Here is a 26,554-nt window from a genome sequence, read left to right as displayed (position 1 = left end):
GGGGTCACTCTCTGTGACCCTAGACCACTGCTTTTTCAGTGGAACTCCAAGGTACTGTGAGCCCAGTTACCATATCTTCTAGTTTTTCAAGGAATAACAGAAGTCTGGACTTTCAGGTTTGGTAATTCTCATATTTAAAAAACATGACGCAAGCCAAGCAGAGGGCTCTGCTGCTTGGAGGGAGGCCCTGGGCTGCCTGCTACAGTCTCTGCTTCTCCAAACCTCAAGCCTTTGGCAGCTGAGGCCTCATGGCAGGGCCCAGGATTGGAGCAGGAACTTCAGACATTAACCAAGATCAGCACTGCCCTGGCTCAAGACCACTCTGCTCTGGGGAAATGAAACCCATCCCTCCCTCGGGCACCCAGCCCTCCAGAACAACACAGTCCCTTGCGGAACAGTGCCCGACTCTTAGACCTCTCATGCTGCCAAGTCGCACTCAGGCTGGGTCTCAGAAGCTGGGAGCAGTCATGGGAAGTCGCCACTGTTTTCCTGTAGAGGCCTAGGTGGGGGTCAGCCCTGCCCAGGAGCCAGGCTGAGTTTGCCTCCTGTCTAAGGCCCAGTGCTATCTGTTTGGATCCTCGGGGAAGATGAGGCAGGGAGAGAAGCATGCCAGTTGGCAGTGGGTGTGGATCCACAGTGGTACAGGTCAAAGCCAGGCAGAACCTTCGGGAAGGGGACGCAGGGCCACGCTACATACCGTTGCCTTTGTCTGAGCGCTGTGGATGGCTGTTGACAGCATTGGGGACCCCATGGGTAGCCCAGCGCGTGTGGGCAATGCCAAAGTGGGTCTCAAACTCCACCTTCAAGTCCATGCTGTCTTGTTCTAGAAGCAAGAAAAATAATCATTGACACAGTACTGTTATGGTGAGGTGGCATCATTACATGGACACACCTCAGCCATGTCAAAAGCACATCCCACCTTGGACTGCAAAGGCCCCACCCTGGGGATTTCTGCCAGATCCCTGCTGTAGTTTACTTAGTGCTTATCAGTAACCTAAGTCACCAGCCAAAATGAGCTTACTTTAAAAAGAATATTATAGATCATAACTATAAACGGAAAAATAGTATCATTTGCCAGAAAAATTAATAAATACATACGTACTAAATATTAAAAAAATTCTCATGCACCACCTCCTAGAAAAACAAAAAACCCCAGACAACCAACCCCCCCAAACAAAACAAAAACAAAAACAAATCCCACACTCTGAGAAACACAGTTTTATGATGTAGGCTTAACTCTCCTTCTATTTATCCATGCTTGGATAAGTGAATATTTTTAGTCTCGAATGCTATTGGAATAAAAGACTTTAAACTGACCCATGCTGCTTTGACTGGGCATGTGTCCCACTTACTGTAAAGTTCTTCATCAAGAGCCTTGACATTTCCTCTTTTCTTGACCAGCTGGATATGTCTTTCTTTGACTTCGTTATTATTTCCATCGATTGCCACACCTGTGGGACACACATGATTTTTTTTTCCTTTTTTTTGCATTGGGATTTGTTTGGTCTCCTGCACTTTGTTACAGAGTACAACCCAGGGTGAGGGCTGCACAGTGCTGTGGATTTGTCCGTTCCCGTTGGCCAGGCTTGCAGCCTGGAAGAGAACTACACAGTGTTCAGGATGTCAATTCAGCAAGATTATGATGTAGCAGCAAACAGGGGGAGGCGCACCTGGGACCTGGGCTGTGGCCGCCTCACCTTGCTTTGAACCAGGGTGCATCCCCGGGAGCCTGCCTGTGAAGGAGGTTCCTCCACGCCCACCACTGAAGGTGGCGGGCTCACTTGAGGGCACTGATGGTGCCATGCCCTGTGCTGACATCCCTACTGCATTAGTGTTCCTAAGAGCCTTCATCTGACATGCTTTCCGTTAAGAATGAACAGGGAGCGGAGCCTGGGTGGTTCAGTCGGTTAAGCATCTGACTCTTGGTTTTGACTCAGGTCGTGATCTCTCAGTTAGTGAGTTCCAACCCTGAGCAGGGCTCTGTGCTGACAGAGTGGAACCTGCTCTGGATTCTGTCTCCCTCCCTCTCTGCCCCTCCCCCACTCATGCTGTTTCTGTCTCTCTCCAGATAAACTATACAAAAAAAAAAAAAAGAAAAGAATTCACGGGGATATGAAAGTATCTGGCTCCCCCTTTCTCCTAAGGCTGCTTAATTAAAAATGGGAAGTGGACTAAATATCCACCAGTCAGATGGATGAAGAGGTAAACTCTGAGATAGTCACCCAGGGGAGGATTGTGCAGCCACTGAGCAAGATCCTTAGGAAGAGTTTAGGATAACGGGAGATGCGGGAGATAAATGAAAACAGGACATAAAATTACAATTCTATAGTTACGATCAGGTTAAAAACAAAAAGTAGCTACGTGTGACACCCCCACATCCCCATACCACCTCAACATATGCACAGCAGTGACCAGCAGAGGGACACGAAGATATTGATGGGAGAGCTTTGGTAGAGATTTTTTTTTTTTTTTACCGTTATTTCTTCTTTCTCCTGTTCTCTAGTTTATTTTTAAAAAAAAAACTTTTAGGGGCGCCTGGGTGGTGCAGTCGGTTAAGCGTCCGACTTCAGCCAGGTCACGATCTCGCGGTCCGTGAGTTCGAGCCCCGCGTCGGGCTCTGGGCTGATGGCTCAGAGCCTGGAGCCTGTTTCTGATTCTGTGTCTCCCTCTGTCTCTGCCCCTCCCCCGTTCATGCTCTGTCTCTCTCTGTCCCAAAAATAAATAAACGTTGAAAAAAAAATAAAAAAAAATAAAAAAACCTTTTAATGTTTTTTTATGTATTTTTGACAGACAGAAATGGAGCATGAGTGGGGGAAGGGCAGAAAGAGAGGGAGACAGAATTCAAAGCAGGTTCCAGGCTCCGAGCTGTCAGCACAGAGCCCAACGTGGGGTTTAAACTCACCAACCATGAGATCATGACCTGAGCCAAAGTTGGGCACTTAACCCACTGAGCCACCCAGGCGCCCCTCCTTTTCTCTAGTTCTCAAGTGACAGGAACAAGCGTTGTATCTATGAGGGCAGTCTGCGGGGCCTACCTGCCGAGTCATAGCCTCTGTACTCAAGCCTCTGCAGGCCCTTGATGAGGGTTTCGAAAATCTCCTTCCTCGTCCGGGGGACTCTGTAGTTCATGTAGGCGAAGATTCCTGTTGACAGAGGGGGAACCAACATGTTTGTAAATCACTCAGTTGGTGTTGAGGGAAAAAAAAATGCTTCTGGGGACGCCCACCCAGCTGACATCCCGGGAGGCCTTCCTGGCTGCATGCGTGGCCTTCCCCTGACATAGCCGAAGAACGGTGTGCTCCCCTCTGCTTCCGAAAGGACAGCCCCAGCAAGCAGCCCAGCCAGGGACGAGAAGTCTCGCGTAGCATGTGAAGAACGAATGCGTACGCCTTGGCCTTGGGATTTCACCGCAGAGAATTTCTCCTATGGACGCAGTCATGTGACCCGGCTTTCACCATGGCAACATTTATAACAGCAAAGATCAGCCAAACCACCCAACCACCTAGGGATATCTCGAGGTCCCAACCCATGTGGATTCCTTGCTTTGCACAGAATATGCCCGGAAAGGGTCCTAAGGAGGTCACAGCAGGTGAAGGAGGCTGCAGCAGGTGAAGACAAGGGCTGAGGCCTTTACTCCTTCCTGCTCAGCCCTGTTGCCTGGAGCTTTAGCATCAATAAATGCTACTTTCGCAACAGCAAAACCAAAATCATCTCTTGGCCCCTGGAGAATCCCTACCTTCAAGGGAGGCCTGCACTCCAAGATTTTATTTGGCTTTATTCTCCATATTTGTATTTCGAAATAACATTTTCCCAAATAGGAAGTAACAGCCATCACGCTGGCTCTCTCTAAGCTGCTCCACTCCCTCCCTGATTAAGACTATGGACCCTTGGTCTGTCTCTGTCCTGCCCTGCGAGTTCCCTACCCTGATGTCCCTCTGTCCTTCTGTCCTCCCTGCTCCACTTGGGAAAACCTGCCGTCCTCAAAGCTCAGCTCTGACCCCGCCCCCCCCCCCCCCCCCCCCGCCCTCCAGCAGGCTTGTTCAGGCCCCAGCCTCCCCGGTTTGGGGCCACCCCAGTGCTCTTGCATCCTGAGACATCTACATCCGCCAACAAGGACACAGGCTGGCACTTCTATTTTTTCATTTCTCACTGTGTCTTGGCATACCGTCCTTATTCAATAAATGCATGTGGAATAGAACGACTGTAAATCTGCATTAATCAGGGAAGCAAGAGTATGGATCATGAACAATACTGGCCTTCAGGAATATTTATAACTCATCTTTTTTTTTTAAGTTTATTTATTTTGAGAGAGACAGAGAGAGTGAGATGGGGAGGTAGGGGAGAGAGAGAGAGAGAGAGAGAGAGAGAAGGAGAGAGAGATCCTAAGCAGGCTTTGCACTATCACCACAGAGCCCGACATGGGGCTCGAACCCATGAACTGTGAGATCATGACCTGAGCCAAAACCAAGAGTCAGACGCTTAACCAAGTGAGCCACCCAGGGTACCCCATAGTAACTCATCTTATTGAGAACTCACTATGTGCCAGGCACTGGGCCAACCATTCCCATACAGGTGTCAGTCAAAGCTCAGAGGTGTCAATCAAAGTTCAGAGGCTGTATCTACCATTACCTCCCTTTACTTTCTAGAACAGAAGCTTGGGAGGCTGTGACTGGGAACCAAGGAGACCTGACCTTAGGACTTAAATGCTCCTAACCACCAGGCAGGGCTTCCTCAGGGATGAATGGAGTTAAAAGGTTTATTTTCCAAATTTTAATGATTTGATTAAAAAAATTTTTTTTAATGTTTATTTTTGAGAGAGACAAAGCACAAGCAGGGGAGGGACAGAGGGCGAGGGAGACACAGAAACTGAAATAGGCTCCAGGCTATGAGCTTTCATCACAGAGCCCGGACGCGGGGCTCAAACTCACGAACCGTGACATCATGACCTGAGCTAAAGTTGGACGCTTAACTGACTGAGTCACTCAGGCACCCAATGATTTGATTTTTTAATTTTCCTACTGTTTTTCTGGGATGCTGGAAAGGTCTGACCAAGATTAAAAATTTGCCAGATATCTGCACCCCCACGTTCATTGCAGCATTATTTACAATAACCAACACGTAGAAACAACCCAAGTGTCCATCCACAGATGGATGGATAAATATTTACAATGGAATATCATTTGGCCATAAAAAAGAAGAAAATCCTGCCATTTGCAACAACATGGATGGCACTTGAGGGCATTATGCTGCATGAAATAAATCAGACAGAAGAAAGACAAATACTGTATGATCTCATATGTGGAATCTGAAAAAAACCAAACTCATTGATACAGAGATCAGATTGGTGGCTGCCAGAGGTGGAGGAGTAGGAGATGGGAGAATTAGGCAAAGATGGTCAAAAGGTATAAACTTCCAGTTATAAGATAAGTAAGTCCTGAAGATGTAATGTACAACATGCTGACTATAGTTAACAATACTGTATTGTACATTTGAAAGATGCAAAGAGAGTAGCTCCTTAAAGTTCTCATCAGGAGGGGGGCATCTAGGTAGCTCAGTGTTGGTTAAGTGTCCGACTTGTGCTCAGGTCATGATCTCACAGTTCATGAGTTTGAGCCCTGCATGGGGCTCTGTGCTGACAGCGTGGAGCCTGCTTGGGATTTCCTCTCTCCCTCTCTGCCCCTTCCGTGCTCTCTCTCTCTCTCTCAAATATAAATAAATAAACTTAAAAAAAAAGTTCTCATCAGGAGGAGAAAATGTTAACCGTGTGAAGTGATGGTTGTTTAACCTTACTGTGGTGATCATTTCACAATATATACATATAGCAAAGCATTGAGTACACCTAAAACTTTTACAGTGTTACATGTCAATTATATCTCAATAAAACTGGGGGGGGGGGAAGGGGGAAAATGCCAAAGATGAATCACAGAGAGGACAACCTGCCTGAGGGTGACCACAATTATACACAAAACCTCCCGTAATATCTCCAGTCATTAAGAAGATTAGGTTCAAATCAGTATAGTGTATCTGAATGAATGACAAAATGTCCATTAAAGGAATGTTGCATCCCTAAGCAGTGAGTAGGGTCACATTATATGAACATTTAATTTGCTAAAATTCATTCTTCTAGACGTAGACAAAAGAGAGGCGATGAAATTCAGAGGTGCTAAAAATGGTAATTTGAGGGGCACCTGGCTGGCTCAGTTGGTTAAGCATCTGACTTCAGCTCAGGTTGTGATCTCATGGTTCGGGAGTTCAAGCCCCGCGTCGGGCTCTGTGCTGACAGCTCAGAGCCTGGAGCCTGCTTCAGATTCCGTGTCTCCCTCTCTCTCTGCCCCTCCCCTGTTCATGCTCTGTCTCTCTTTCCTTCAAAAATAAATGAACATTAAAAAATTTTTTTAATGCTATTTTTCATTCTTACGTCCTGTGCGTTACCATACACAGTATATATTGCACACAAGTATTAAAGTGCAGAATTTCTATATAATTTCTTTTATTATTTATTTTTGAGAGAGAGAGAGACAGAGCACAGTGGGGTAGGGGCAGAGAGAGGAAGAGACACAGAATCCAAAGCAGGCTCCAGGCTCCAAGCTGTCAGCACAGAGCCCAATGCGGGTGTCCAACCCGTGAATTGCAAGATCATGACCTGAGCCAAAGTCGGACGCTTAACTGACTAAGCCACCCACGTGCTCCCAGAATTTCTCTATAAAAAACATGAACACTGTGCTTTCTGGGCAGTTACAGATGCTTTCTTTTTAAAATGGCTAAGGGTAATTTTGGTGGTCAGCTATTTTTGTCTTTCTGGCTGACACTAGATCAGGTGAGAGGCGTTGAGTGTAAGGCCTTGTGTATAGTCGGGGCACCTCCCCAGCGAAGGCGCCTGTCCCCACAGGGCTGCTGAGCGTTTGGGTCACAGGAGTTCACACTTTACCCTACACTTCAGACCTCAACACATCTGGGCAGATGATGTACTTTTGTCACCTTGCTCATTAAAAAAAAACAACCGAATAGTTACCTTCTAATGGAAATACTATAAAATTTTGAACAGTTCCATTCAGATATAAGTCACATACCTTAATATTCTCCCATTTCAATTGTACAGTTCAGTGGTTTTCAGTACAGTTGATCATTGAACAACACAGGTTTGAAGTGCTCGGGTGGACTTTTTTTGATAACTTCAGTAGTGTACTGTGAATATCTTTTTCTCTTCCTTATGCTTTTCTTCATAATGTTTTCTTTTCCCTAGCTCACTTTATTGTAAGAACACAGTATAGACTCCATAGAACATACAAAATATGTGTTACTGCTTATTGGTGAGACTTCCGATCAACAGTAGGTTATTAGTAGCTGGGTTTGGGGGGAGTCAAAAGTTATCTGGAGATTTTCGACTGGGTGGAGTGTTGGTGCCCCTAACTCCCCAATTGTTCGAGGGTCAACTCTGTGTTCACAGAGTTGTCCAACCATCACTACAATCTATGTTCAGGTGAAACTTTTCTTTCTTTCTTTGTTTTGTTTTGTTTTGTTTTTTTTTTTGCTGTTTATTTATTTTTTGAGAGGGGGGAGGGGCAGAGAGAGAGAGAGAGAGAGAGGCAAAGACAGAGACAGAGGATCCAAAGCGGGGCTCTGTGCCGACAGCAGTGAGCCTGACACAGGGCTTGAACTCATGAACTGTGACATCATGACCTGAGCCGAAGTCAGATGCTTAACCAACTAAGCCACCCAGGTGTCCCCAGGTGAAACTTTTCATAACATTAATTTTTATAATCTCTGTGTGGGTGAAACTTTTCATAATATTAATTATTCTGCAAAATATCAAAGTTCTGGGGGGGGGAGGGGAGGGGAACGTGGTCAAATTCCAGTCACTGTAAAGACCACAGAGCTACGTGAGACAATTCTGTCTGATCATTTTTGGAGTCTTCCCTGGCATCCCGGGAATCCTTCTAGAATTACAGCTGCGCCTCACGAAGGGGAGCTGACAGGCATTGCAGATGACTTGAAGGCCCCTGTACAAACTCTGGAAAGGTTTTAAATCTGAGATACTTTCATGAGAGTGCTCTAGGGCCTCTGTTGTCCACCTGTCTCCTGCAACTCCCCTTCTCCGGGCCGGCCAGCAGTCTGAACTCCTGTCAGGCATGTATGTTCTTCGAGTGTGTCTCTGGCTCTCAGATCCAGAGTAGCTTCTTGGTGGGAATGTGGGGGTGCTGCTGCCAGAGCCCCAGCGGCGGCTGGGCTGGTTAAAGCGCCCTTGTCCAGAGGACCACCAGCTGTGTCCACACCCAGCCACTGGGGCACAGTTTGGGAGAATATTCTGGGGGGGCGGGGGGGGCAGCTGTCAGGAGTGGTTTCCGAGGTCTTTGCGCAAGAAGGCATAAATCTAATTTCAACATAAAATCTCTTGCATGCTGACATCTATTCAATAAGCTCTTTCATTAAACTAAGCACCATCTCTCTCCCCTTGCAGCTCTCTCTCTTGGCAGGCTTCTCCTTGCACTCTACTGAGATGAAGTAAATAAAACGGCCTTGACACCATGCTCTTACTATTTTAAAAAAATTTGGGGCGCCTGGGTGGTGGCTCAGTCGGTCAAGCGTCTGACTTCGGCTTAGGTCATGATCTCACAGTTCGTGAGTTCAAGCCCCGCGTCAGGCTCTGTGCTGACAGCTCGGAGCCCGGAGCCTGCTTTGGATTCTGTGTCTCCCTCTCTCTCTGCCCCCGCCCCGCCCCACCCCCCCACCACCCCCCCCCCCGGCTTGTGCTCTGTCTTTCTCTCAAAAATAAATAAACATCAAAAAAAGATTTTTTTAAATGTTTATTGATTTTTGAAGGAGAGAGAGACAGGGTGTGAGTGGGGGAGGGGCAGAGAGTGAGGGAGACACAGAATCCGAAACAGGCGCCAGGCCCTGAGCTGTCAGCACAGAGCCTGATGTGGGGCTCGAACTCAGAAACCGCGAGATCATGACCAGAGCCGAAGTCGGACGCTCAACCGACCAAGCCACCCAGGCGCCCAAAAGATTTTTTTTTTTTAATTTAAGAAATGGAATAAAACTGCTTTTCTCAGGCATTTCTTTTGCCATGCACGTCAGAATTCCTGTCTGGAATCCCTTGCATCTGTAAAAAGAACAGCAGTGAGGATCCATTTTTCACCTATGAGATCAGCAAAGATCCAAGAGTTTGACAAGAAGCAAGAGTTTAAATTTGTGCACCCTTTTTGGGAGGCAATTTGGCAATCTTTCAAAATTAAAAATGTACACATCTGTTGGCCAGAGCTGTTGCTAGGAACGTATCCAACAGATAACTCCGCAGTGGGGTATGTGTGAGTGCAGGAGGATGGTTGCTCAGTGCTGGAGACTGGGGACAGCCTGCTGCGTGGCAGGGGCCAGGGAAGTGGCAGCGCAGCCATGTGGTGGGGCCCCTGTGGGACCATAGGCAAGTGGCCTTCCATAGAGAATGAAGTGAAGCTCGGTGTTTTCCTGGAAAACAAGCTACATCTCCAAGATGTGTCAGGGGAGAAAGCAGCTCACAGAACAGGAGTAAATTATGCAAGGAGGGGTGGGGAGACACGTATTTCTGGAAGGGCACCTGAGACCTGGGTGGGGGTGGGGGCAGTGGTTGCCCCTGAGGAGGGAACTGGATATAGGCCAGAAACTTCCTTTCCACTCCACATGTGCTCTTTGTAAGGTTACAATATATCGCCACATGCCCATATATTCTATTTTACCATGTGCGGCTCTATGAATGAGATATTGGGGGGTATGGGATTGTCATCCAGCCCAGTCTGACTTTGCAGACTTCTCCATGACTCCCCAGTCCCGCTCACCCAGAAGAACGATGGGCACAAGGAGGGGAAACTCTGCCTGAGCACACCTTCCCATGTATAAAAGGGCGGGCTCAGGGTCACCCAGGGGTGTTCCCACTTCTGGGTAGTGTGAGGTGCCCACGTAGAAAATGCGGGGGATGCACAGGAAGCCAATACTTTCAGAACCTTATCTTGTCTGATCCTCATGACGTCCTGTGCCAAGGCTGTGGTTCCCATGGACAGACAGAGTACCTCTGGCTCTTGTAGTGAGTCACAGCCGGGTTTATCTGAGTGACTGCAGGTTGTCTCCCTGGTGCTCCCCCCAAATCAGCATAAGCCCTGTCTTACGGTCCTACCCCAAGGAGTGAGAAATAGCTCCCATAGAGGTGACTTGGTTTTTGGGGGGAGATGCCCACCCTGATGAAAAAACCTCTGAGCTCCCCTGGTGGGGTCCAGGCCATGCTGCCATGCCCTCTCTCGATCCCTGGGAGACTTCTTCTTGGCCCCCACCAGACATTCCTGCTTCTGACTCCACTTTCTCTGCCCCTCCGGGTCACGGCAACTACAGCAAGTCTGGCTCCTCCTGTGTCCCTCCCTCCCTTGCACAGGCAAGACGGTAAGATCCCTCCTGAGGTGGCTTAAAGAAATGCCTAGCCTTGGGACAGAGGCCACTCTGGCCCAACCACCCCAGCTCAGCACCTGCCCCGTGCCCACACCCCACTCTGGCATCCAGAGCTTCCAAACAGCTTCCCAGGGCCCTACTCTTAAATCACATGGGGAAAGTGAGTGAAAAGGAGAAAAGCCAAATTAAACCCCAGGAAAAGCTCCAGATGGAGGCAGGATGGAGACTAGTGGCCCCTCTGCCTGGCTCACCTTGGGGTCTTGGGGGATCCAACACACCCTCTGCAAACAGCATGAAAGATCATACTGGAACTCAGGATGAAAGGCACCACAATGAGGTCCTTCCATGCAGGCAGGGGACTCTCAGCCTCGGAGTGACAAATGACGACAATGATCAAATCGGGAGGCCAAGTTCCCCGGACACATAGCCAAAACTGAGAGCACCAAACTCCTAGAATCTTCTTTATAACCCTTGGAATGCCTGGGGTGGCGGAGAGGAGCAGGGGCTATTTGAGGCCTGGAGGATGAGGGAAGAGGTCAAATTCACAGTGGGCAGGCTGGGGTCTGTATTATGAATCTGTGACTACAGTTTTGGAAAATCTCTCCTTCCCTCTAGGCATTAGCTTCCCAATGAAAGGCCTGCCCTCACTGTAAGTGAGGGTGGACGGTTCGAGGCAGAGATCCAGCCTGCATCCCCCAAGGGTTAGGGGCTCACTCCACGGGTGCACATTACCACCCAGCCGGGCTGGGCACCCCCCGTCCCCTCCCCAGGACTGAGGGTGCTTTCTCCACCACCATCCCATGCTTCTCGGCACTGAAGGGGCTGACCTTCTTAGTCCACGAGCCTAGTACAGATTAGATACTAGTCCAGTTCTCAAGTCGGCTTACTCTCCACCCAGGCAGAAGACATGCCAGTTGGATTTCTTTCTCACAAAATTCCTGAGCATGTGTGTTTGTGAGAATGTGTGTATACATGTGAGTGTCTGAGTATCAGGGTGTGTATGTGTGTGAGTGAGCGTGTTGGGGTATGTGAGTATATATGAGTGGATGCGAATGTGTGTTTGAGTGTTGGGTGTGTGTGAGAGTATGAGTGTGCATGTGTATGTGTGAATTTGTATTTGAGTGTTGGGTGTGAGTGTGCATGAGTATGAGCATGTGTGGGTGTGAATGTGGGTTTGAGTGTTGGGTGTCTGTGGGTGTGTATGAGTATGAGCATGTATAGGTGTGAGTATAGGTTTGAGTGTTAGGTATGTGTGTGTGGGTTTGACTGTTGTGTGTGTGAGTGTATGGGTGTGAGTGTGGGTTTGAGTGTTGGGTGGGTGTGGATATGAGTGTGGGTTTGAGTGTTGGGTGGGTGTGAGTGTGAGTTTGAGTGTTGGGTGTGTGTGTATATGGGTGTGAGTGTGGGTTTGAGTGTGGAGTGAGTGTGAGTGTGTGTGGGTGTGAGTGTGGGTTTGAGTGTTGGGTGTGTGTGTGTATGGGTATGAGTGTGGGTTTGAGTGTGGAGTGAGTGTGAGTGTGTGTGGGTGTGAGTGTGGGTTTGAATGTTGGGTGTGTATAGGTGTGAGTGTGTGTTTGAGTGTTGGGTGGGTGTGGATATGAGTGTGGGTTTGAGTGTTGGGTGGGTGTGAGTGTGTATGGGTGTGAGTGTGGGTTTGAGTGTGGAGTATGAGTGTGTATAGGTGTGAGTGTGGGTTTGAGCATTGAGGGTGTGTGTGTGGGTGTGAGTGTGTGGGTGTGAGTGTGGGTTTGAGTGTTGGGTGTGTGTGAGTGCGTGTGGGTGTGAGTGTGGGTTTGACTGTTGGGTATTTGTATGTGGTGTGTTAGTTATGGAGCAGGTCTACTCTCCTGGGTGAGGCCCCCAGGTCAGGGAGGCCACTGGGCCAACCAAGAGGACCACAGTGGAGGCTGTGACCTCTCTGGGCAGCACCATATTGATGCATGGGGACTACAATTCCTGCTGCCTCCTCGCAGAAGCAAGACCAAAGGCAGAGGTGCCAAGGGGACGAGAGGTCCCATGGCAGTGTTCTCACACAAAGACACAGGGACCCCAAAGCCTGGCTCAAGGTCAGAAGGGAACTGGCTCCTCTGAGGACGGCCTCACCCTGCCTCTGGCTTCTCTGGGACCCCATGGGTTAAAGTTTGCCATATCACTGGAATCCCTGTGATAACAGGAGACTCCACTTCCTGCAGTAAATGTGGGCAAGGCATTTCTATTTTTAAGAAAAAAGTTCTTGTTGTCCTTATCATTTCAGGATTTCACAAAGAGCAAAGGGAGAAACAACATATACTCTAAATTGTACTAAAACACGCTTTCAAGAAAGTGTGAAGTCTCGTTTAAACTGCCAAAACTTGGCCGTAAAAATAAAGTCAAACTTTTTTTGGTGAAATATTTCCTTGGAAAAAGAAAGAGACAGCCGATCAGATCAACTTGCTTCTTTTTTGCATCAATCTCCAGAACTTTCTCCCAAGGGTGTTTGTAACCTCCAGTCCATCTCCCTTTACGAGCAAATTTCACTAAATATGAAAATAATCCTTCAATGTAAAAGCACTGTCTGCTAATGTTACATCACCGAATTTCCAGAAGGTTCCTGTGAACTTGGGAAACCCCCAGTGAATAAGACCAACTGATGGAGGAATGGCGTGATGAAGGGGAGGAGGAGGTGGGAAGATCACTTCCAGCCCTGAGCCCCTCCCCAGATGGCTTCTGGGAAGCCGTCTGTCTGAGAGTGCACACAGTGGTCTTGTGGGCACGATGCCAGCAGGGTTTGGGAACTTCTAGGACTGGCTTCCGTGAGCCAACCATATGCACCTCTTCTCAACTCCACCATCAGGGACTTCACATTGATGACCTGAAATTAGCCATGGTGAGCCGGTGGTCAAACATTTAGCAGCACATCCCTGAGCAGAGGCTCTGTTTGGCGAGGCTCTTGTGGCTTGGGGACATAGCAAGGCAAGCAATCTGACCCCAGAGTCTGTTCCCCAAGAACTCCAGTCCAGCCCCTTCTGAGGTACCCTTCCATGAACTGAACCATTACAGGGAGGAAAGGAGTGTTAGATATCCCAGAGCCAGAAGAAGTCTGAGCTCTCCCCTGTGTCTTGTAAACTCCCTGGAACTCTGTTTCCTCAGCTGAAATGAGAGACAACCCCCCTAAGCTCATGACAAGCTCTCCTAAAGACTGCTGTGCAAGCAGATAGACATGTGTGTGTGTGTGTGTGCGTGCGTGCGTGCGTGTGTGTGTGTGTGTGTGTCCTGGCCCCTTTTGATTCTGGGGAATGAAACCACACCTGCTTCTCACAGGGAAGAGATGAGTAGGAAGAATATCTACATGCATGGAGGCCAAATGGAGTGAGTGCCATATTTACAGGACACAAGCCCTGACTTCTAGAAAAACTGGAAACTATTTGGTCAAACGGGGTATGTAGCACCATGCCAGTGAAGGATGGGGTCTTTAACTGATGCCTACATTCACCTTCTGACTATGGTGGGTCCAGTCTGCAAGTTCTGGGACCAGGGCACTTCCATGTGTGTGTCAGACATAGAGGGGAGACTGGTAGCCTCTGGCCAACATCCCTGTGGCCATGACTTGACCATCTGAGATTAGCAACACTGGACTATTCTTGGGGAAGTCACCTAAAAGCCAGAGCCCAAATAATAATGGATAAATTATTGGATAATGGATAGGGGAAGCTGAGTGTCTCAGTCGGTAAAGCGTCTGCCTTCAGCTCAGGTCATGATCTCACAGTTCATGAGTTCAAGCCTTCAAGCCCTGGGTCAGGCTCTGGGCTGACAGCTCAGAGCCTGGAGCCTGCTTTGGATTCTGTGTCTACCTCTCTCTCTGCCCTTCCCCTGATCACATACTCTCTCTCTCTCGAAATAAACATTAAAAATGTTTTTAAAAATTATTGGATAATGGATAAATAAACAATGGCCCTCAAAGATATCGGGTCCTAATCCCTGGAAGCTATAAAAATATCTTGATGCAAAAAGGTCTTTGGAGATATGATTAAATTAAAGATCTTGAGATGGGAGACTTTCCTGTATTATCCAGTTGGGCCCTAAATGCAGTCACAAGTATTGTTATGAAAGGGAGGCAGAGGGACATTTGACATGGAAGAGAAGGTGAGGTGACCACAGAGGCACAGACTGGAATCAAGAGATGCAAGCCGAGGGATGCTGGCAGCCACCAAAGCTGGAAGAGGCAAGGGACAGATTCTTCCCTAGAGTGTCCAGAGAAAGTGGGGCCCTGCTGACACCTTGATTTTGGTCCCATAAAACTGAGTTTTGGACTTCTAGCCTCCGAAACTGTGAGAAAATAAATTTAGGTTGTTTTAAAGCAACAAGTCTGTGCTAATTTGTTACAGCAGCCAGCGGAAACTAATATACCAACTAAGACAAAAGATAACGACTTCAAAGTCTTTTTACCTTCTAGCAAAATCTAAGAATTTGCTAATTTTCCATGGCCAAGTTTTTTTCCTCCCCTCTCATAAATTACTAAATGCAGGAGTAAAAGATAGGGCAGATTTAAGAATTCATGGATGGGGGTGCAACTGGGTGGCTCACTTGGTTGAGCGTCTGACTCGACATAAGCTCAGCTCATGATCTCATGGTTTGTGAGTTCAAGTCCCACACTGGGGTCCCTGTTGTCAGTGCAGAGCCTGCTTCGGATTCTCTGCCCCCCTCTTTCTACCCCTCCCCTCCTTGCATGCTCTCTCTCTCTCTCTCAAAAATAAATAAAACATTAAAAAAAAAAAGAATTCACGGATGGTAAGTGCAATCCTTTTTGCCAAACTCTCATGCATGCATGGTCTACACCGCCATGCCCTTGAACATGCTGTGCTCTCAGCCTGGCACACCTGTCACCCTCTTCTCTCTGTGGAGCTCATACTTGAGGCCAGGCTCTTGCAGTACTGTTCCTGGGAAAGTTAGTGCTCCCTGCCTCTGCTGTGCTGGGGTCTCAACTCAGACTGCGTGTGGGCCATCAGGTAACATCAGTGAGTGAGGCAGCTGGGCAGGAGGACTGGTGAGCTAGCACCCATCATCCTAGGGGCCACCGTGCATTATTCAGATATATATAACTCAGGGCTGCTCATCTTCAGATTTTTTCAAGAGAACTTGAAAATCCTCCCTACTTATGTGAAATCTCCCAATTTTGTAATGGAAGACTTCAAAACATAAAGTTTAAGCCCTGTGTACCACACAGAAAGATGTCTGCCGACTGGTTTGGCACAGAGTTACCAGGCTGTGGCTTGTGTCAGATGTCTTCTCTCTGTGGCAGCTTTTACCTAGTGAGCTACCCCATCCCTGCTTGGTGACCACCTGCCTCTCCAACTCCTTGCCCCTTCTCTGAGGGGAGGCTCGTGCCCATGTGGCCCCAGGGCCTGGAAAACACAGGACCTCTCCAGGAGCAGCACTTCATTAATGGCTGAGCAAAGAAGGAAGGAGAGGAGGAATGGGAAGATAGTAACCTTTCTATTGGCAGACAGCAACATGCCAGCGTCTCTCAGATGTCAACAAAACGTACCTGTCCCTCAGCTAAACTCTCAGTGCACTGAAGCTCTGAGGGACATCTTCTCAGTGTGTGCAGGGTCAGCTAGCACTGGGTCCAGGTTTCTGCAGGAGAAGTGGCGTAGACAACGGGGAGTAAGAGCCAACCTAAGCCTGGTCATTAGCAGCTGAAGGGAAGGCTCTCAGCTCAACCCCTGCTGACCATGGACGGAACAGCCCTGAAGATGTGACCACATCACAGGTGGCATTCGAGGTGGCAGATCACAGCAGGGACACAGCCAGCCCAGAGAGAAGACCGAAGACTGCTCCTGCTCAGACATAGGCATGCGCAGACCCCTTCGGCTGCCAGTTTCCCAAATGGAAAGTTGACGAGGGTAAGCGACTTATTCCAGGAGCTTCTTCACAATTTCTGTCCTGTCCTTGTACCAAGTACACAATCATTGCCTTAACATTTTTCTATAAAATTGACCAAGTGTTTGAAAACTGACATAAATGCTCCACAAAAGAACACAACCATAAAAAGGAAAACCAGTGTCACTTGTCATGCACACACAGGCCATTATCCAGAAACAAACAAACAAACAAAAAACGAGAACAACGTGTTTAATTCTCGACAGCAGCTATTGTCAGGTTTGACTTGGGATGGCCTTCTCCATGCAAGGGGTGCTCAGCCAGTGTCGGGGGCGGGGAGGGGCTCTGTAAATGACACATTAGCACCCAGGTGAAAAGAAATAACTTTCCCACGTTGGATATCACTCCTTGACTTAACCAAGGGCTGCAAGGTGGGTGGGATAGGCTGGGGTGGGGGGGCTTGATGTAAGGATATAGGTAGTCACAGGGCCAAAGCTCATCCTTTCCTTAGGGGACAAGACATATGCAGCCCTTTAAGAGAGCAGAACAGGACCCCAGATTTGGAGAGTCTGAGCCCATCTCTCTTTGCAGAGATGGGCTCAGAGAGACAACAGAGAAAGCTAGATGCAAGATGGAAGCAGGAAGGCAGGCTGGGGGAGAGGCGGGCCCAGAAGGGCACCTGAGAGGAGAAAGGAGGGAAATTGCCAGTGCTGGAGAGGCAGAGCAAGGGTCTTGGTCAGTGCACTAGTCTGGCTCTAAGGCCACCAGTTGGCCAAGGGCCTTGAATGCCACACTGAAGGGTTTAGAACCCAAAGGTCTTCTGGCAAAACTGCCACCTTTGCTGCTGCTTCTTCTTCTTCTCTCTCTCTCTCTCTCTCTCTCTCTCTCTCGCGGGAAACATCCACAGGCAGGCCTATACATTGTTAACGATGCCCTGGAGCCCCGAGATTTTTGCTGAAAGTTCAGGAATTTAAATTGATGCCCACTTAAGGCCACCAGTTGGCCAGGGGCCTTGAATGCCACACTGAAGGGTTTAGAACCCAAAGGGCTTCTGGCAAAACTGCCACCTTTGCTTCTTCTTCTTCTCTCTCTCTCTCTCTGGAAACATCCAAGGCAGCCCTATACATTGTTAACGATGCCCTGTAGCCCGGAGATTTTTGTTGAAAGTTCAGGAATTTAAATTGATGCCCGCTTGGCCTGGGGGAGTCTGCATCCCAAAGTGAGCTGTGGGCTCCTTGGTCAGTGGTTCTTTTACACTTTCAGGAGCCGTTGGCCTCAGAAACAAGGACTGTACAGATCTTGGCCCAGGGCTCACCGCTGGCACATCCCGCCCCACAGCCCTCGGCGAAGTCAGACAGAGGCCTTTCATGGCTTCAAAAGTTCCACCAGGTCCTCCAGCCACAGGAGGCTGGAATGGGTAACTGAATCCTACTCAAGGAAAAAAAATAAAAAAGGCACAGTGACCTTTTGTCCCAGCACAAGTTCCCGGCCCTCTCCCCAGCCAGCGGAGGCGGCCCAGCCAGGAGAGTAAGGAATTGCAGATGTGCGCGCAGGGCCGCAGCAGCTCTCGCCATGGCCCAGCAGTCTCCCGGGACAGCGCCGAGGCGCCGCGGTGTTCAGGACGCCGGAGCCCAGCCCCACTCCTCGTCCCGGACTCCTTCTCCCAGCTTTGCCTCGAGGCTCGGCGGTCCATGCTGCCTTTCCCCCCAAGCCTCGCCGAGAGCTCTTTCAGCAAAGAGGTGGCAACATGGAATCGACCCTTCTAGGGACAAGAGGTTCATTTTGGCACGCGAGGAGAACGCACAGGCCCTTCCCGAGCGCACGAGGGCAGCTCCCGACGCCACGGGGGCGAGCCGGGCCGGCTTCCGGGAGGTTGCAGGTGGGGTCGCCTCTCCTGGGTGGGCGCGGTGGGCTGAGAGCAGTGCTGGGCACCCCGCGCCCCGGATGCGTGAGCTTGCGCGTGGCCGCCTTTGTGGGCGACTTGGGGTGCTTTTCTCACTGGACATGGGGGGAGGGAGGAAGGATACCTCTGTGTTGTGAGGGTCCAGGCCCGGGACAGGACCAATTTCGTCCCCTCCGTGGGCGGCCGGGCCGGGTCGCCCTCACCAAGTCCGACACCAGGGTTGGGCACCCTTCTCCCCCACCCCTCCCTGGGACACCCACTCGGAGACAAGGGGCAGAAGGAGGCAGGCCCGGTCGGTGAAAGCCCCTTCTCGGACCTGGACAGATCGATGCCCCCATCCCGCACCACCTCCGGGTCCCCGGCGCCCGGCTCTCGGGCCCAGGCGCCGAGAGACTGGGGAGCCGGAACCCGCGGCCACCACACTCACCGCACATCGTGGCTGCTGCTTGCGCCCTTCGCGGCTCTGGGACTCTGCGCGCTCTGGACACTCGGAATTCCGTGCGCGCCTGGCGCTCCGCGGGCCTGGACTCCCGCCGCTCGGCCTCAGGACCTTATAGCTCGGAGCCCTCCGCCAGAGGCGGGGCCAGGGCGGGGCCTCCTCCCGCCTGCCTGCTCCCCATTGGTCCCCGGTTGTCGTGACAACGGTGGGGACTGGGCCCCCAGGAGTCAGGCAACTGGGCGAGGGGCGGCTCCCAGGCTCAAGTTCGGTCTATAACGCCTGGGTGTCGGGTCCTGAAGATGGACCGGGGGGTGGAGACCGTCTGAGTTCAGACCCAGACTCAGGCTCGGTCTAGGCGTGGGACCTTGGACAGGGGACTGAATCGCTTTGTGCTTCAGTTTCCCATTCTGTAAAATGGGATGACAATGGAACCTACCTGCCTGGTCCTGGTGAGGATTAAGACGCAGAGCACAATGGCGGGCGTGACGCACGTGTTCCCCTGTGCGCCCTTCTGTTTGCCGGGCTTCTCCGAGGGCACCAGAATCGCTGCACACTGTAGGTGTTCAAGCCTGGTCCCCTCTCTGTAAGGAGAGAACTCTAGAGCCTGATTGATAAATGAGAAAACTGAGGCCCCCTCTGAGGTGGAAAGCGACTTTGCCAAAACAGGGCAGCCGGAATTGACAAATTCTGGCAGTGGCAGAATTCGAACCCGGGATTTCCTGGAGAGCCGGAGCTTCAAGATGAGGATTCCCCCCAGGTCGTGAGCCAAGCAGGAGCGACCCAGGGAACCACCCCCTCCCGGAGCAGCACTGGCGGACCTGTGAGCAGCGCTGGCGGACCTGTCCTCAGCGCACTGGCCTGCACAAGCCAGGGGCTTCTCCGCCCACCCGCCTAGAGCCCGAATGGGGCCCAGCTGTGAGTCACTGAGACTTGAGTTCCTCCGCCCTGGTTCCTGGCCGTCTCCTCCCCTCCCCACTGCGCTCCGGGCCTCGGTCTCCCGAGGAAGGTCACGAGAACTGGCCCAACACTGGCGTACTCTGAAGCCATCTGGTGTTTTTTATTTTACTTAAAAAAAAAAAAATCTTGATATTCTAAACAGATCCTCCCCAGTCGTGTTAGAGCACAAAACGAAACTTTTTACGTCTTGTCTCTGGCATTTTTCCTGATGTAATTAATCTCTGTAGCTTCACCAGGGCTCTGCAGGTCCTACGGGGGAGAAGGTGTTTGGTTTACCCACTTGCCCGTTGAGGAAACTGAGGCTCAGCCACAGTAAGGAAGGGGTTTGGTTGAGTCATCCTGCTGGGAAACAGTGGAACCGGTTCTGGAGCAGCTGTGTTTGCCTTTCACCCTTCACTCTGCAGGGTCACTTTCATTTCGTTCATCCATTCATTCCCTCATTCCTAAGCAGCTGCTTCATACCTGTCCTGATGCTTAATGGGACTTAATGATGAGTGGAAATAGTCCATTCCAGGGACTCATGTGGCACTTACGGAGTGGTGGGAGGCAGACATTAATCCAGTGACACCAGGAGAACAAGAACATTCCAGGTTGGGATTGGGAGACAGGGAGGGGGCAGGGCAGGTTGGTGGGGAGGGGGCCAGACTCTGCCTGGGACTGGGCTGGGGCTGGAGTTGGTACAGGTCAGTGTAGACCCAGGGCAGCTTGCCAGAGGAAGTTAACAGACTGGAGAAGGGAAGTTCAGGCATGTGCAAAGGTCCCACTGCTGACAATGATAGCTGGAGTTTGGAGTCTGGAGATGAGGCTGTTCTGCCCCAGCCCAGAGATGGGAACTCGAGTCCCACCCTATGTAACTGAGGTGGGAACAGCATGGTGTCATCAGGCCCTCTGCAAGCACCAAGACACCAGGAGCCCTGGGATCCTAGCAGCTTCCAGATCTATCTCCCATCCAGCTCCCCAGTGAGGAGTGGCATGGATGCTAGGACCCCTGTGGAGGTATCTGCATCTGCTAGCGCATTCTCCCTCCTGCTTTGGGACTAGTTATGTGACCTGGACCACATTGCCACTAGGTCCCCCTGGTCCTGGGATTGGTTCAGGAATCAGCATGTGGCTCATGCTGAGCTCTTGACAACCTGCTCAGGGACATGGGAGAGATCAGAAAAGATGAGCTTCTTCCCTGTCTGGTGGCACAGCTGTCTGGAGGGTAGACTGGTGATGCTGCGGACCCTCTTGTCAACTTTGGGGTGGGGTGGGGAGGAGCTGTCCAAGAGTGAGGCAGTCCAGAGCAAAACAGATCTCTAGGATGGAGACAGGTGCACATTTGTTTTTTGAGAGAGAGAGAGAGAGAGAGAGAGAGAGAGAGAGAGACAGCACGAGCAGCGGAAAGGAACAGAGGGAAAGAGGGAAAGAGAGAAAGGGAGAGACACAGAGAATCTTAAGCAGGCTCCACACTGAACATAAAGCCTGACACGGAGCTTGATCCCATGACCCTGAGATCATGACCTGAGCTGAAATCTAGAATCAGGACACTCAACTAACTGGGCCATCAGGAGCCCTGAAGATGCACATTTTTTGGAGCCCCTGGGTTTAGCTGGGGCCGAAGCCAGATTTATTCCTGGAATTCTTGGTATCAAGGCTCAATAAGTTCCCATCTTCACTGGAGGCACTTCAAAGTGACTTCTGTCATTCGCAACCAAATTGAGTCCTGATTGCTTCAACCTCCTGGAACTGTGATCTGAGGTTCAGGGAAGCAGTTAGGCAGCTGGTGGCCCCAACCTATAAGGTGCTGCCCCTTCCTGCCCTCAACCTAGTCAGGGACCTGTCCTGGTACAACCCAGGAGGCCCCTGGGATTTAGTAAGATTAAACAATCTGCCCCAAGTCACACAGCCAGGAAGTAGGGGGCCGGTCTGGATCAGGAGGCCCAGGCGTGGCCCCTCTCAGAAGAAGGAGGATACAAGACCATGGGTAGATGCCTTGCCTAGCCTGGCTCCATACCTGTGCTCCCAGGAGAATCCTGTGCCTGAGAATCGAGCTGGAGCCAGAAACCCACAGGGCCTGGCTGATCACCAGGGATGGCTCTGGCCTCACTTTCCAGGAGTGACCTTGACCCTTCTGGCCAACAGAATAAGACCACATGCTGGATTTGGTAAGAGCAGCCACAGATGTGGTTTCTTCACCTGCCCATTTTTTTCAGATCTCAAGTCAACTTTTATATAACTGGGGGAATTTGTTCACTGACTGGTTTCTCCCCAAAAACCCAGAAATCTACTTCCTTCTCCTCTTTCCACATAGTCCACTAAGTCCCACGGCTGTCCTGGTAGACACGGAATGTGCTTGCTAGCCTTGGGCCACAGCGTCTGTTCAGATGCTTTTTTTTTCGTTTAACATTTCCACTGGGTCCTGGAGTGGGTTATAGGGTTCCAGGTATGATGAGGGCTGCCCTCTAACTCCTGTGGGATTCCTAGCTGGGCTTTCAACAGCTCCCATGCTGTCATCGGGGCCCTCACCACCAGTCTCCACTTATCCCAGCTGGGCTGTGGCCACTGGGTGGCCCAGGGTAGTCACCTGTTCCTCCTGATCTTCTTGTTCCCCTCTGAGAGCAGAAATGCCAGGCAGACCTCGATGTCAGCTCCTGAAGGTCCCAGGGACCCAGCCCTGCCAAGAGCCGTGCAGCGCAGGCCTTCCCAAGCTTCAGCAGAGGGTCCAGGGAGCTGGGGGGGGGGGGGCAGGGTGCTGAGGTGTGTATCTGGAGCTCTGCATCGGATCACTCCCTCCAGGGGTTGGGGCACGAGGTTCTTAGGGGACCTGGAATAGTGCCCATGGCAGACAAGGTTCAGGGAACCCAGGCCAGAGACTACCTGGGTAGAGTTCCTTGCCTCAGGGTGGCTCGTCCTCAGCTGAGATCTGTGGTGGGGAGCACAAGCAGAGCGAGGTATGAGGCCAGACCTGGGCTTGGGGCAGGAAGCCACGCCCCCCAGACTCCTCCCTTTTCTCTTCTATGGGGTTGGGTTCTGGTGGAGTGGATAGGGGTGGGGTGGGGTGCAGAGGCGCAGGGCTAGGGAGGGTCTTAACAACTGGCCCCAGGACCAGGGTTCGAGGACAGCCAGCGATGGAAATCTGGCTCGGAAACTGAGGCAGGAATTCTGCCCTGAGTGTAGGCCTGGAGGGAGTAAGGCCTCAGGAGGTTGGCCGGGGCATGGGAGAGGGGAAACGTTGTCCGGCTCATTTTGGGTCACCAGATGGCTGCCCCCACTCTCCCACCCCCAAGGCCAGCATTGAGGCAAGAGAGGCCCTCCCTTTCCTTTCAGCTCAGCACGGAGGTGACCTTCCTAAAGAGCTCCTTGGAGCCACGGACTTTTTCCAACTTCTTTCTGTCTTCTGCAGGGACTGAGGAGGAGTTCTGTCACAAGCCTGAGCTCCCATATTCTTTTATGACTGGAAATTAATTTAACAAAATAACAAAGTTAATTATAAATCTGTATAACTTTGTTCTTCCAGGAAAAATACACATTCATTTTAGGAAGGAAATAAAAAAGAATCTTGTAAGGGTTAATCCTGTCAAGTTTTTTTACGACCGCCCCAAAACAATATTCTTTGCATTGGTAGTCATTATTTAAACAATAATATGGTTATACCACAAATACTGTTTTGTAGCCAGAGTTTGATCTTTGGATTAGAAAGAATTGTGGGGGCGCCTGGGTGGCTTGGTCAGTTAGGCGTCTGACTCTTGATTTCGGCTCAGGTTATGATCTCACAAGCAGTTTGTGAGTTTGAGCCCCACATCCACCTCTGCAGACAGCATGGAGCCTGCTTGGGATTCTCTCTCTCTCAAAATAAATATATAAAAACTTAAAAATAAATTTTTTAATGTTTATTTATTTTAGAGAGAGAGAGACAGACAGACAGAGGCATGAGCAGAGAAGAGGGAAGAGAGAGAGGGAGACACAGAATCCAAAGCAGGCTCCAGGCTCCGAGCTTGCAGCACAGAGCAGCGAAGCCATGACCTGAGCTGAAGTTTGACACCCAACCGACTGAGCCACCCAGGCTCCCTTAGATATATAAAAATTAAGAAAGAAAGAAAGAAAGAAAGAAAGAAAGAAAGAAAGAAAGAAAGAAAGAAAGAAAGAAAGAAAGGGAAAGAAAGAGAGAGAGAAAGAAAGAGGGACAGAAAGAAAGAAAAAGAGAAAGAAAGAATTGTGCTGTGAAGAAGCCCGGATGTGGCCCAGAAATGCCAGCACTGTCAACGCACTTCCGGTGCCATTGCACCCAGGCAGAGCTGGGCCTCTGCTCTGCCCAGCCAGGAGACAGTGAGGGTCTGTCCTTTCGGGCGAGTAGAAATCTGGGATTGCATGCATTGGCTGTTGGCATTGGTGAACGGAGAGCAGCAGCTGACCCCAGGAGGTGCGGGCCCTGGAGGCTCTCTGGCCAAGACGCAGGAGCTGGTGATAGTAACACCTGCACAGCAGAAGCTCAGCCTACTCCGAGCAGTGAATTCTTTCTGGCCCCATCACTTCAGGCAAGCATCTCCTCTGGGACAAAAGGGCACCAGATCCATTTCTTTACCCCTCCCCCGCTCTGTGCCCTGGGAGGCTGACCTTCCCAGGGGTCCCAGGCCCTCTGGCTTCTGGTTGGTTCTGGCCAGCAGGAGGTCTGGAGAAGGAGGGGGTGAGGTCAGGATAGAAATCTTCTCCCTAAGGCCTCAGCTTGGGTCTGGCGGCCTCTCCCACACTGCCCTCTCTGGATCCTGCCCCTTGAGGTCTCGGAATGGTAATGCTCTGGCTGGGCACCTCTGAGGCTGACCCAGCCCTCCCCACTCCCTTTAGGAAATGCTCTGTCATCCTGTCTGAGGGTGTGACCCAAGGTGACTAGTTGTCTGAGTTTCACTGGGACCGTCCTGGGGTTAGTACTGAAGTTCCCACACCCCAGGGAACCCCTCAGTCCTGGGCGAGCCAGGCGGGGGTGGCAATTGGTCACTCTAGTGCCACTAATGTCGACTCTGATGCCGCATTCCTGTTTTCTTACCTTTTTGTCTACTAAGACGAGACTAAGAAGGGCCCAGGGGGTGTCCTGGGCTTCCAGTTTCTCATCACCAATCAGATGAGCTAGCAATTCTGGTGATGGTTTCCCAGTGCTTGAGTGTGGCTGTGTCCTGAGAGGGGCTTGCCTTCCATGTCCTCCCTGTGCTTCCCTCCAGGCTGGGCGCTGGCTGTCCTTTTAGCCTTGGTTTCCTGCCTGGCCCCATGGGCAGCTGAACTGACTATTCCATACACTGCTGATGTCCTGTAGATTCTGGGTGTGGGTAGAGGAGGGGCTCTTTGAGTGTGGTGGCTAATGTCACCTCCATGTTGTCCAGTCTAGCAGCGGCATTTGGCTATGATTTTTAGAGCCTGGGGCAGGGACAGAGGGTGAAGGTTTGGGTTCCAGGACTCTTCTGGCATCCCTCTCCACTCTCTGATAGACAGGAGCATTTCTGGGTGGGCCATGCAGATAGGGCAGTGAAAAGCATCCTATACAAGGGTCCGTCCAGCTCCATGAGGCCGCGTTTGGGCCCCAGAGCAGACCCAGAGCCATTCTTATGTCATGTGTGTCCTGGTTTCCATGTTTGTTAAGGCAGTGGGGACGCAAGAACCTCCTGGCCCCTTCTAGCTTCAGGGAGGGTCTGCCTGGGCATTTACTTGGCACGTAGGCAGTGGAGTGACTTCTGGAGCGACTGATGGGCAGTGGGGGAGTTCGGGCCTGTTTTCCTTCCCTCTGGGATCAACACCCTGGATTCCTCTGTGGAACTATCCCTTCTCTCCTCTTAGCCTCTTGGATCCCAGGGGGCTGCCTTCCCTCCTGGCTGCTGTGGTGGGCACATGGCCCAGGTCTGGACAATGAGGGCACCACTGGGAACATAGGGATGGAGTCTGGACTGGACCTGGGCTGATAACAACCAGTGAGTGTCATCCCGGAGGAGTTTGGCCGGAACCATCAGAAAAAAGCTTTCTTCCAGTCCCTCAGGTATTAGGGTATAGGACGGGGGTGTTGCCTGTGCCAGCTTCACCCCAGTGGGGAGAATCCAAGAGTGTAGATAAAACAGGAAAGGAGATCTGTGTTGGCTCCAGCCCTGCCTGAAGGCAGGTGTGCCTGAACCACTCACACATTTTGTCCTTGAGTGGGTGGGGGCCCTGGCTCACCTGGGGAGGTTGATCCTTGTGCATGTTTGCCCTCTCCCTGGTCCCTGTCACTCTGCTCTCGGCTGTGTCTGGGGGCTCCCAGGTGGCCCACCCAGTCACTGAGACTGCATTCATTACTTTCACGTGCCGTGCACCGTGGAGGCGTGTCCTTCCTGGGATGTGGTCCTCCAAGCACTGATCTTTGTGAACTGCCTGAGCTTCCTCCTGGGATGTGGGTGGTACCGCCACCTGTTTCTGGAACCTGACAGCCAACTGTCACCCTCACTTTGACTTTCAGTGGAGTGTGGGAGGTAAGGGGGGATCTACCAGCTCACAGGGCTTCTCCACTCTGCCAGCACGTCCAGGTCTTGCACACTTTCTGGAATGACTCGACCTGTCTCCAAAAACCGTCTTTCTTTTCTTGTAAATGGAAACCAGAGGGTGCAGTTTTTAACCTTAGCAATATTATCTTTAGAAAATATTTTGGGTCTCGGCAAATATGTATCCCCACGCAATGACATACACGTCCACATGTGCTTTTTTTGTTCTGAAAAATTTCAAAAATAATTGAATGGACCCCTTCATACTCATTCCCCAGAGTCAACAATTATTGATGTGTAACTGATTTTGTCTTAACTCTCTTTCAAGTTTTTGTTTTAATGGAACACGTCCTGCTATGATTTGATTCATTAATAATTCATTATGTGTAAAGCTCTTAAGACTGTAATAGCAGTATCACACCACACAAAATTAATAGCAATGTATTAATATTATCTAACACTCACCTCATCTTTAATATTGATATATATTGGAGTATATTCAATATT

General features: G+C 50.6%; 2 protein-coding genes across 2 annotated transcripts in view; both read right to left on the bottom strand.

The window, feature by feature from the left end:
• GFPT2 (glutamine-fructose-6-phosphate transaminase 2) overlaps positions 1-18,752 on the bottom strand; it is a 47,632-nt gene extending 28,880 nt beyond the window's left edge. Inside the window, exons 1-4 of the mRNA XM_027076952.2 lie at positions 18,603-18,752; positions 3,036-3,143; positions 1,353-1,451; positions 698-823 (exon numbers count right to left, since the gene is read on the bottom strand). Coding sequence (XP_026932753.1) covers positions 698-823; positions 1,353-1,451; positions 3,036-3,143; positions 18,603-18,609 — 340 coding nt within the window. The 5' untranslated portion in view covers positions 18,610-18,752. The remainder of the gene's footprint in view (positions 1-697; positions 824-1,352; positions 1,452-3,035; positions 3,144-18,602) is intronic.
• Positions 18,753-18,775: 23 nt separating this feature from the next.
• On the bottom strand, positions 18,776-25,772 carry LOC128315007 (uncharacterized). The gene is made up of 4 exons (XM_053220347.1): positions 25,749-25,772; positions 22,138-22,283; positions 19,051-19,630; positions 18,776-18,907 (listed from the first exon to the last, which is right to left on the bottom strand). The coding sequence occupies exons 1-4, from the start codon at positions 25,770-25,772 to the stop codon at positions 18,842-18,844; spliced, it is 816 nt and encodes a 271-aa protein (XP_053076322.1). The 3' UTR covers positions 18,776-18,841.
• Positions 25,773-26,554: the final 782 nt, after the last annotated feature.

This window comes from Acinonyx jubatus, chromosome A1 (assembly GCF_027475565.1).
Source record: "Acinonyx jubatus isolate Ajub_Pintada_27869175 chromosome A1, VMU_Ajub_asm_v1.0, whole genome shotgun sequence".
Classification (NCBI taxonomy): Eukaryota; Metazoa; Chordata; class Mammalia; order Carnivora; family Felidae; genus Acinonyx; species Acinonyx jubatus.
This window is presented reverse-complemented; position numbering and strand designations above follow the sequence as displayed.

Bases quoted from the DNA above. Each gene is read 5' to 3' on its own strand.
- LOC128315007 (XM_053220347.1), bottom strand. From the start codon at position 25,772: ATGCACAAGGATCAACCTCCCCAG. The intron at 22,284-25,748 runs GTGAGCCAGGGC...CCCCCCCCCCAG, and splicing joins ACAAGGATCAACCTCCCCAG to CTCCCTGGACCCTCTGCTGA. The intron at 18,908-19,050 runs GTAGGTTCCATT...GTCCATCTTCAG, and splicing joins TCCTCACCAGGACCAGGCAG to GACCCGACACCCAGGCGTTA.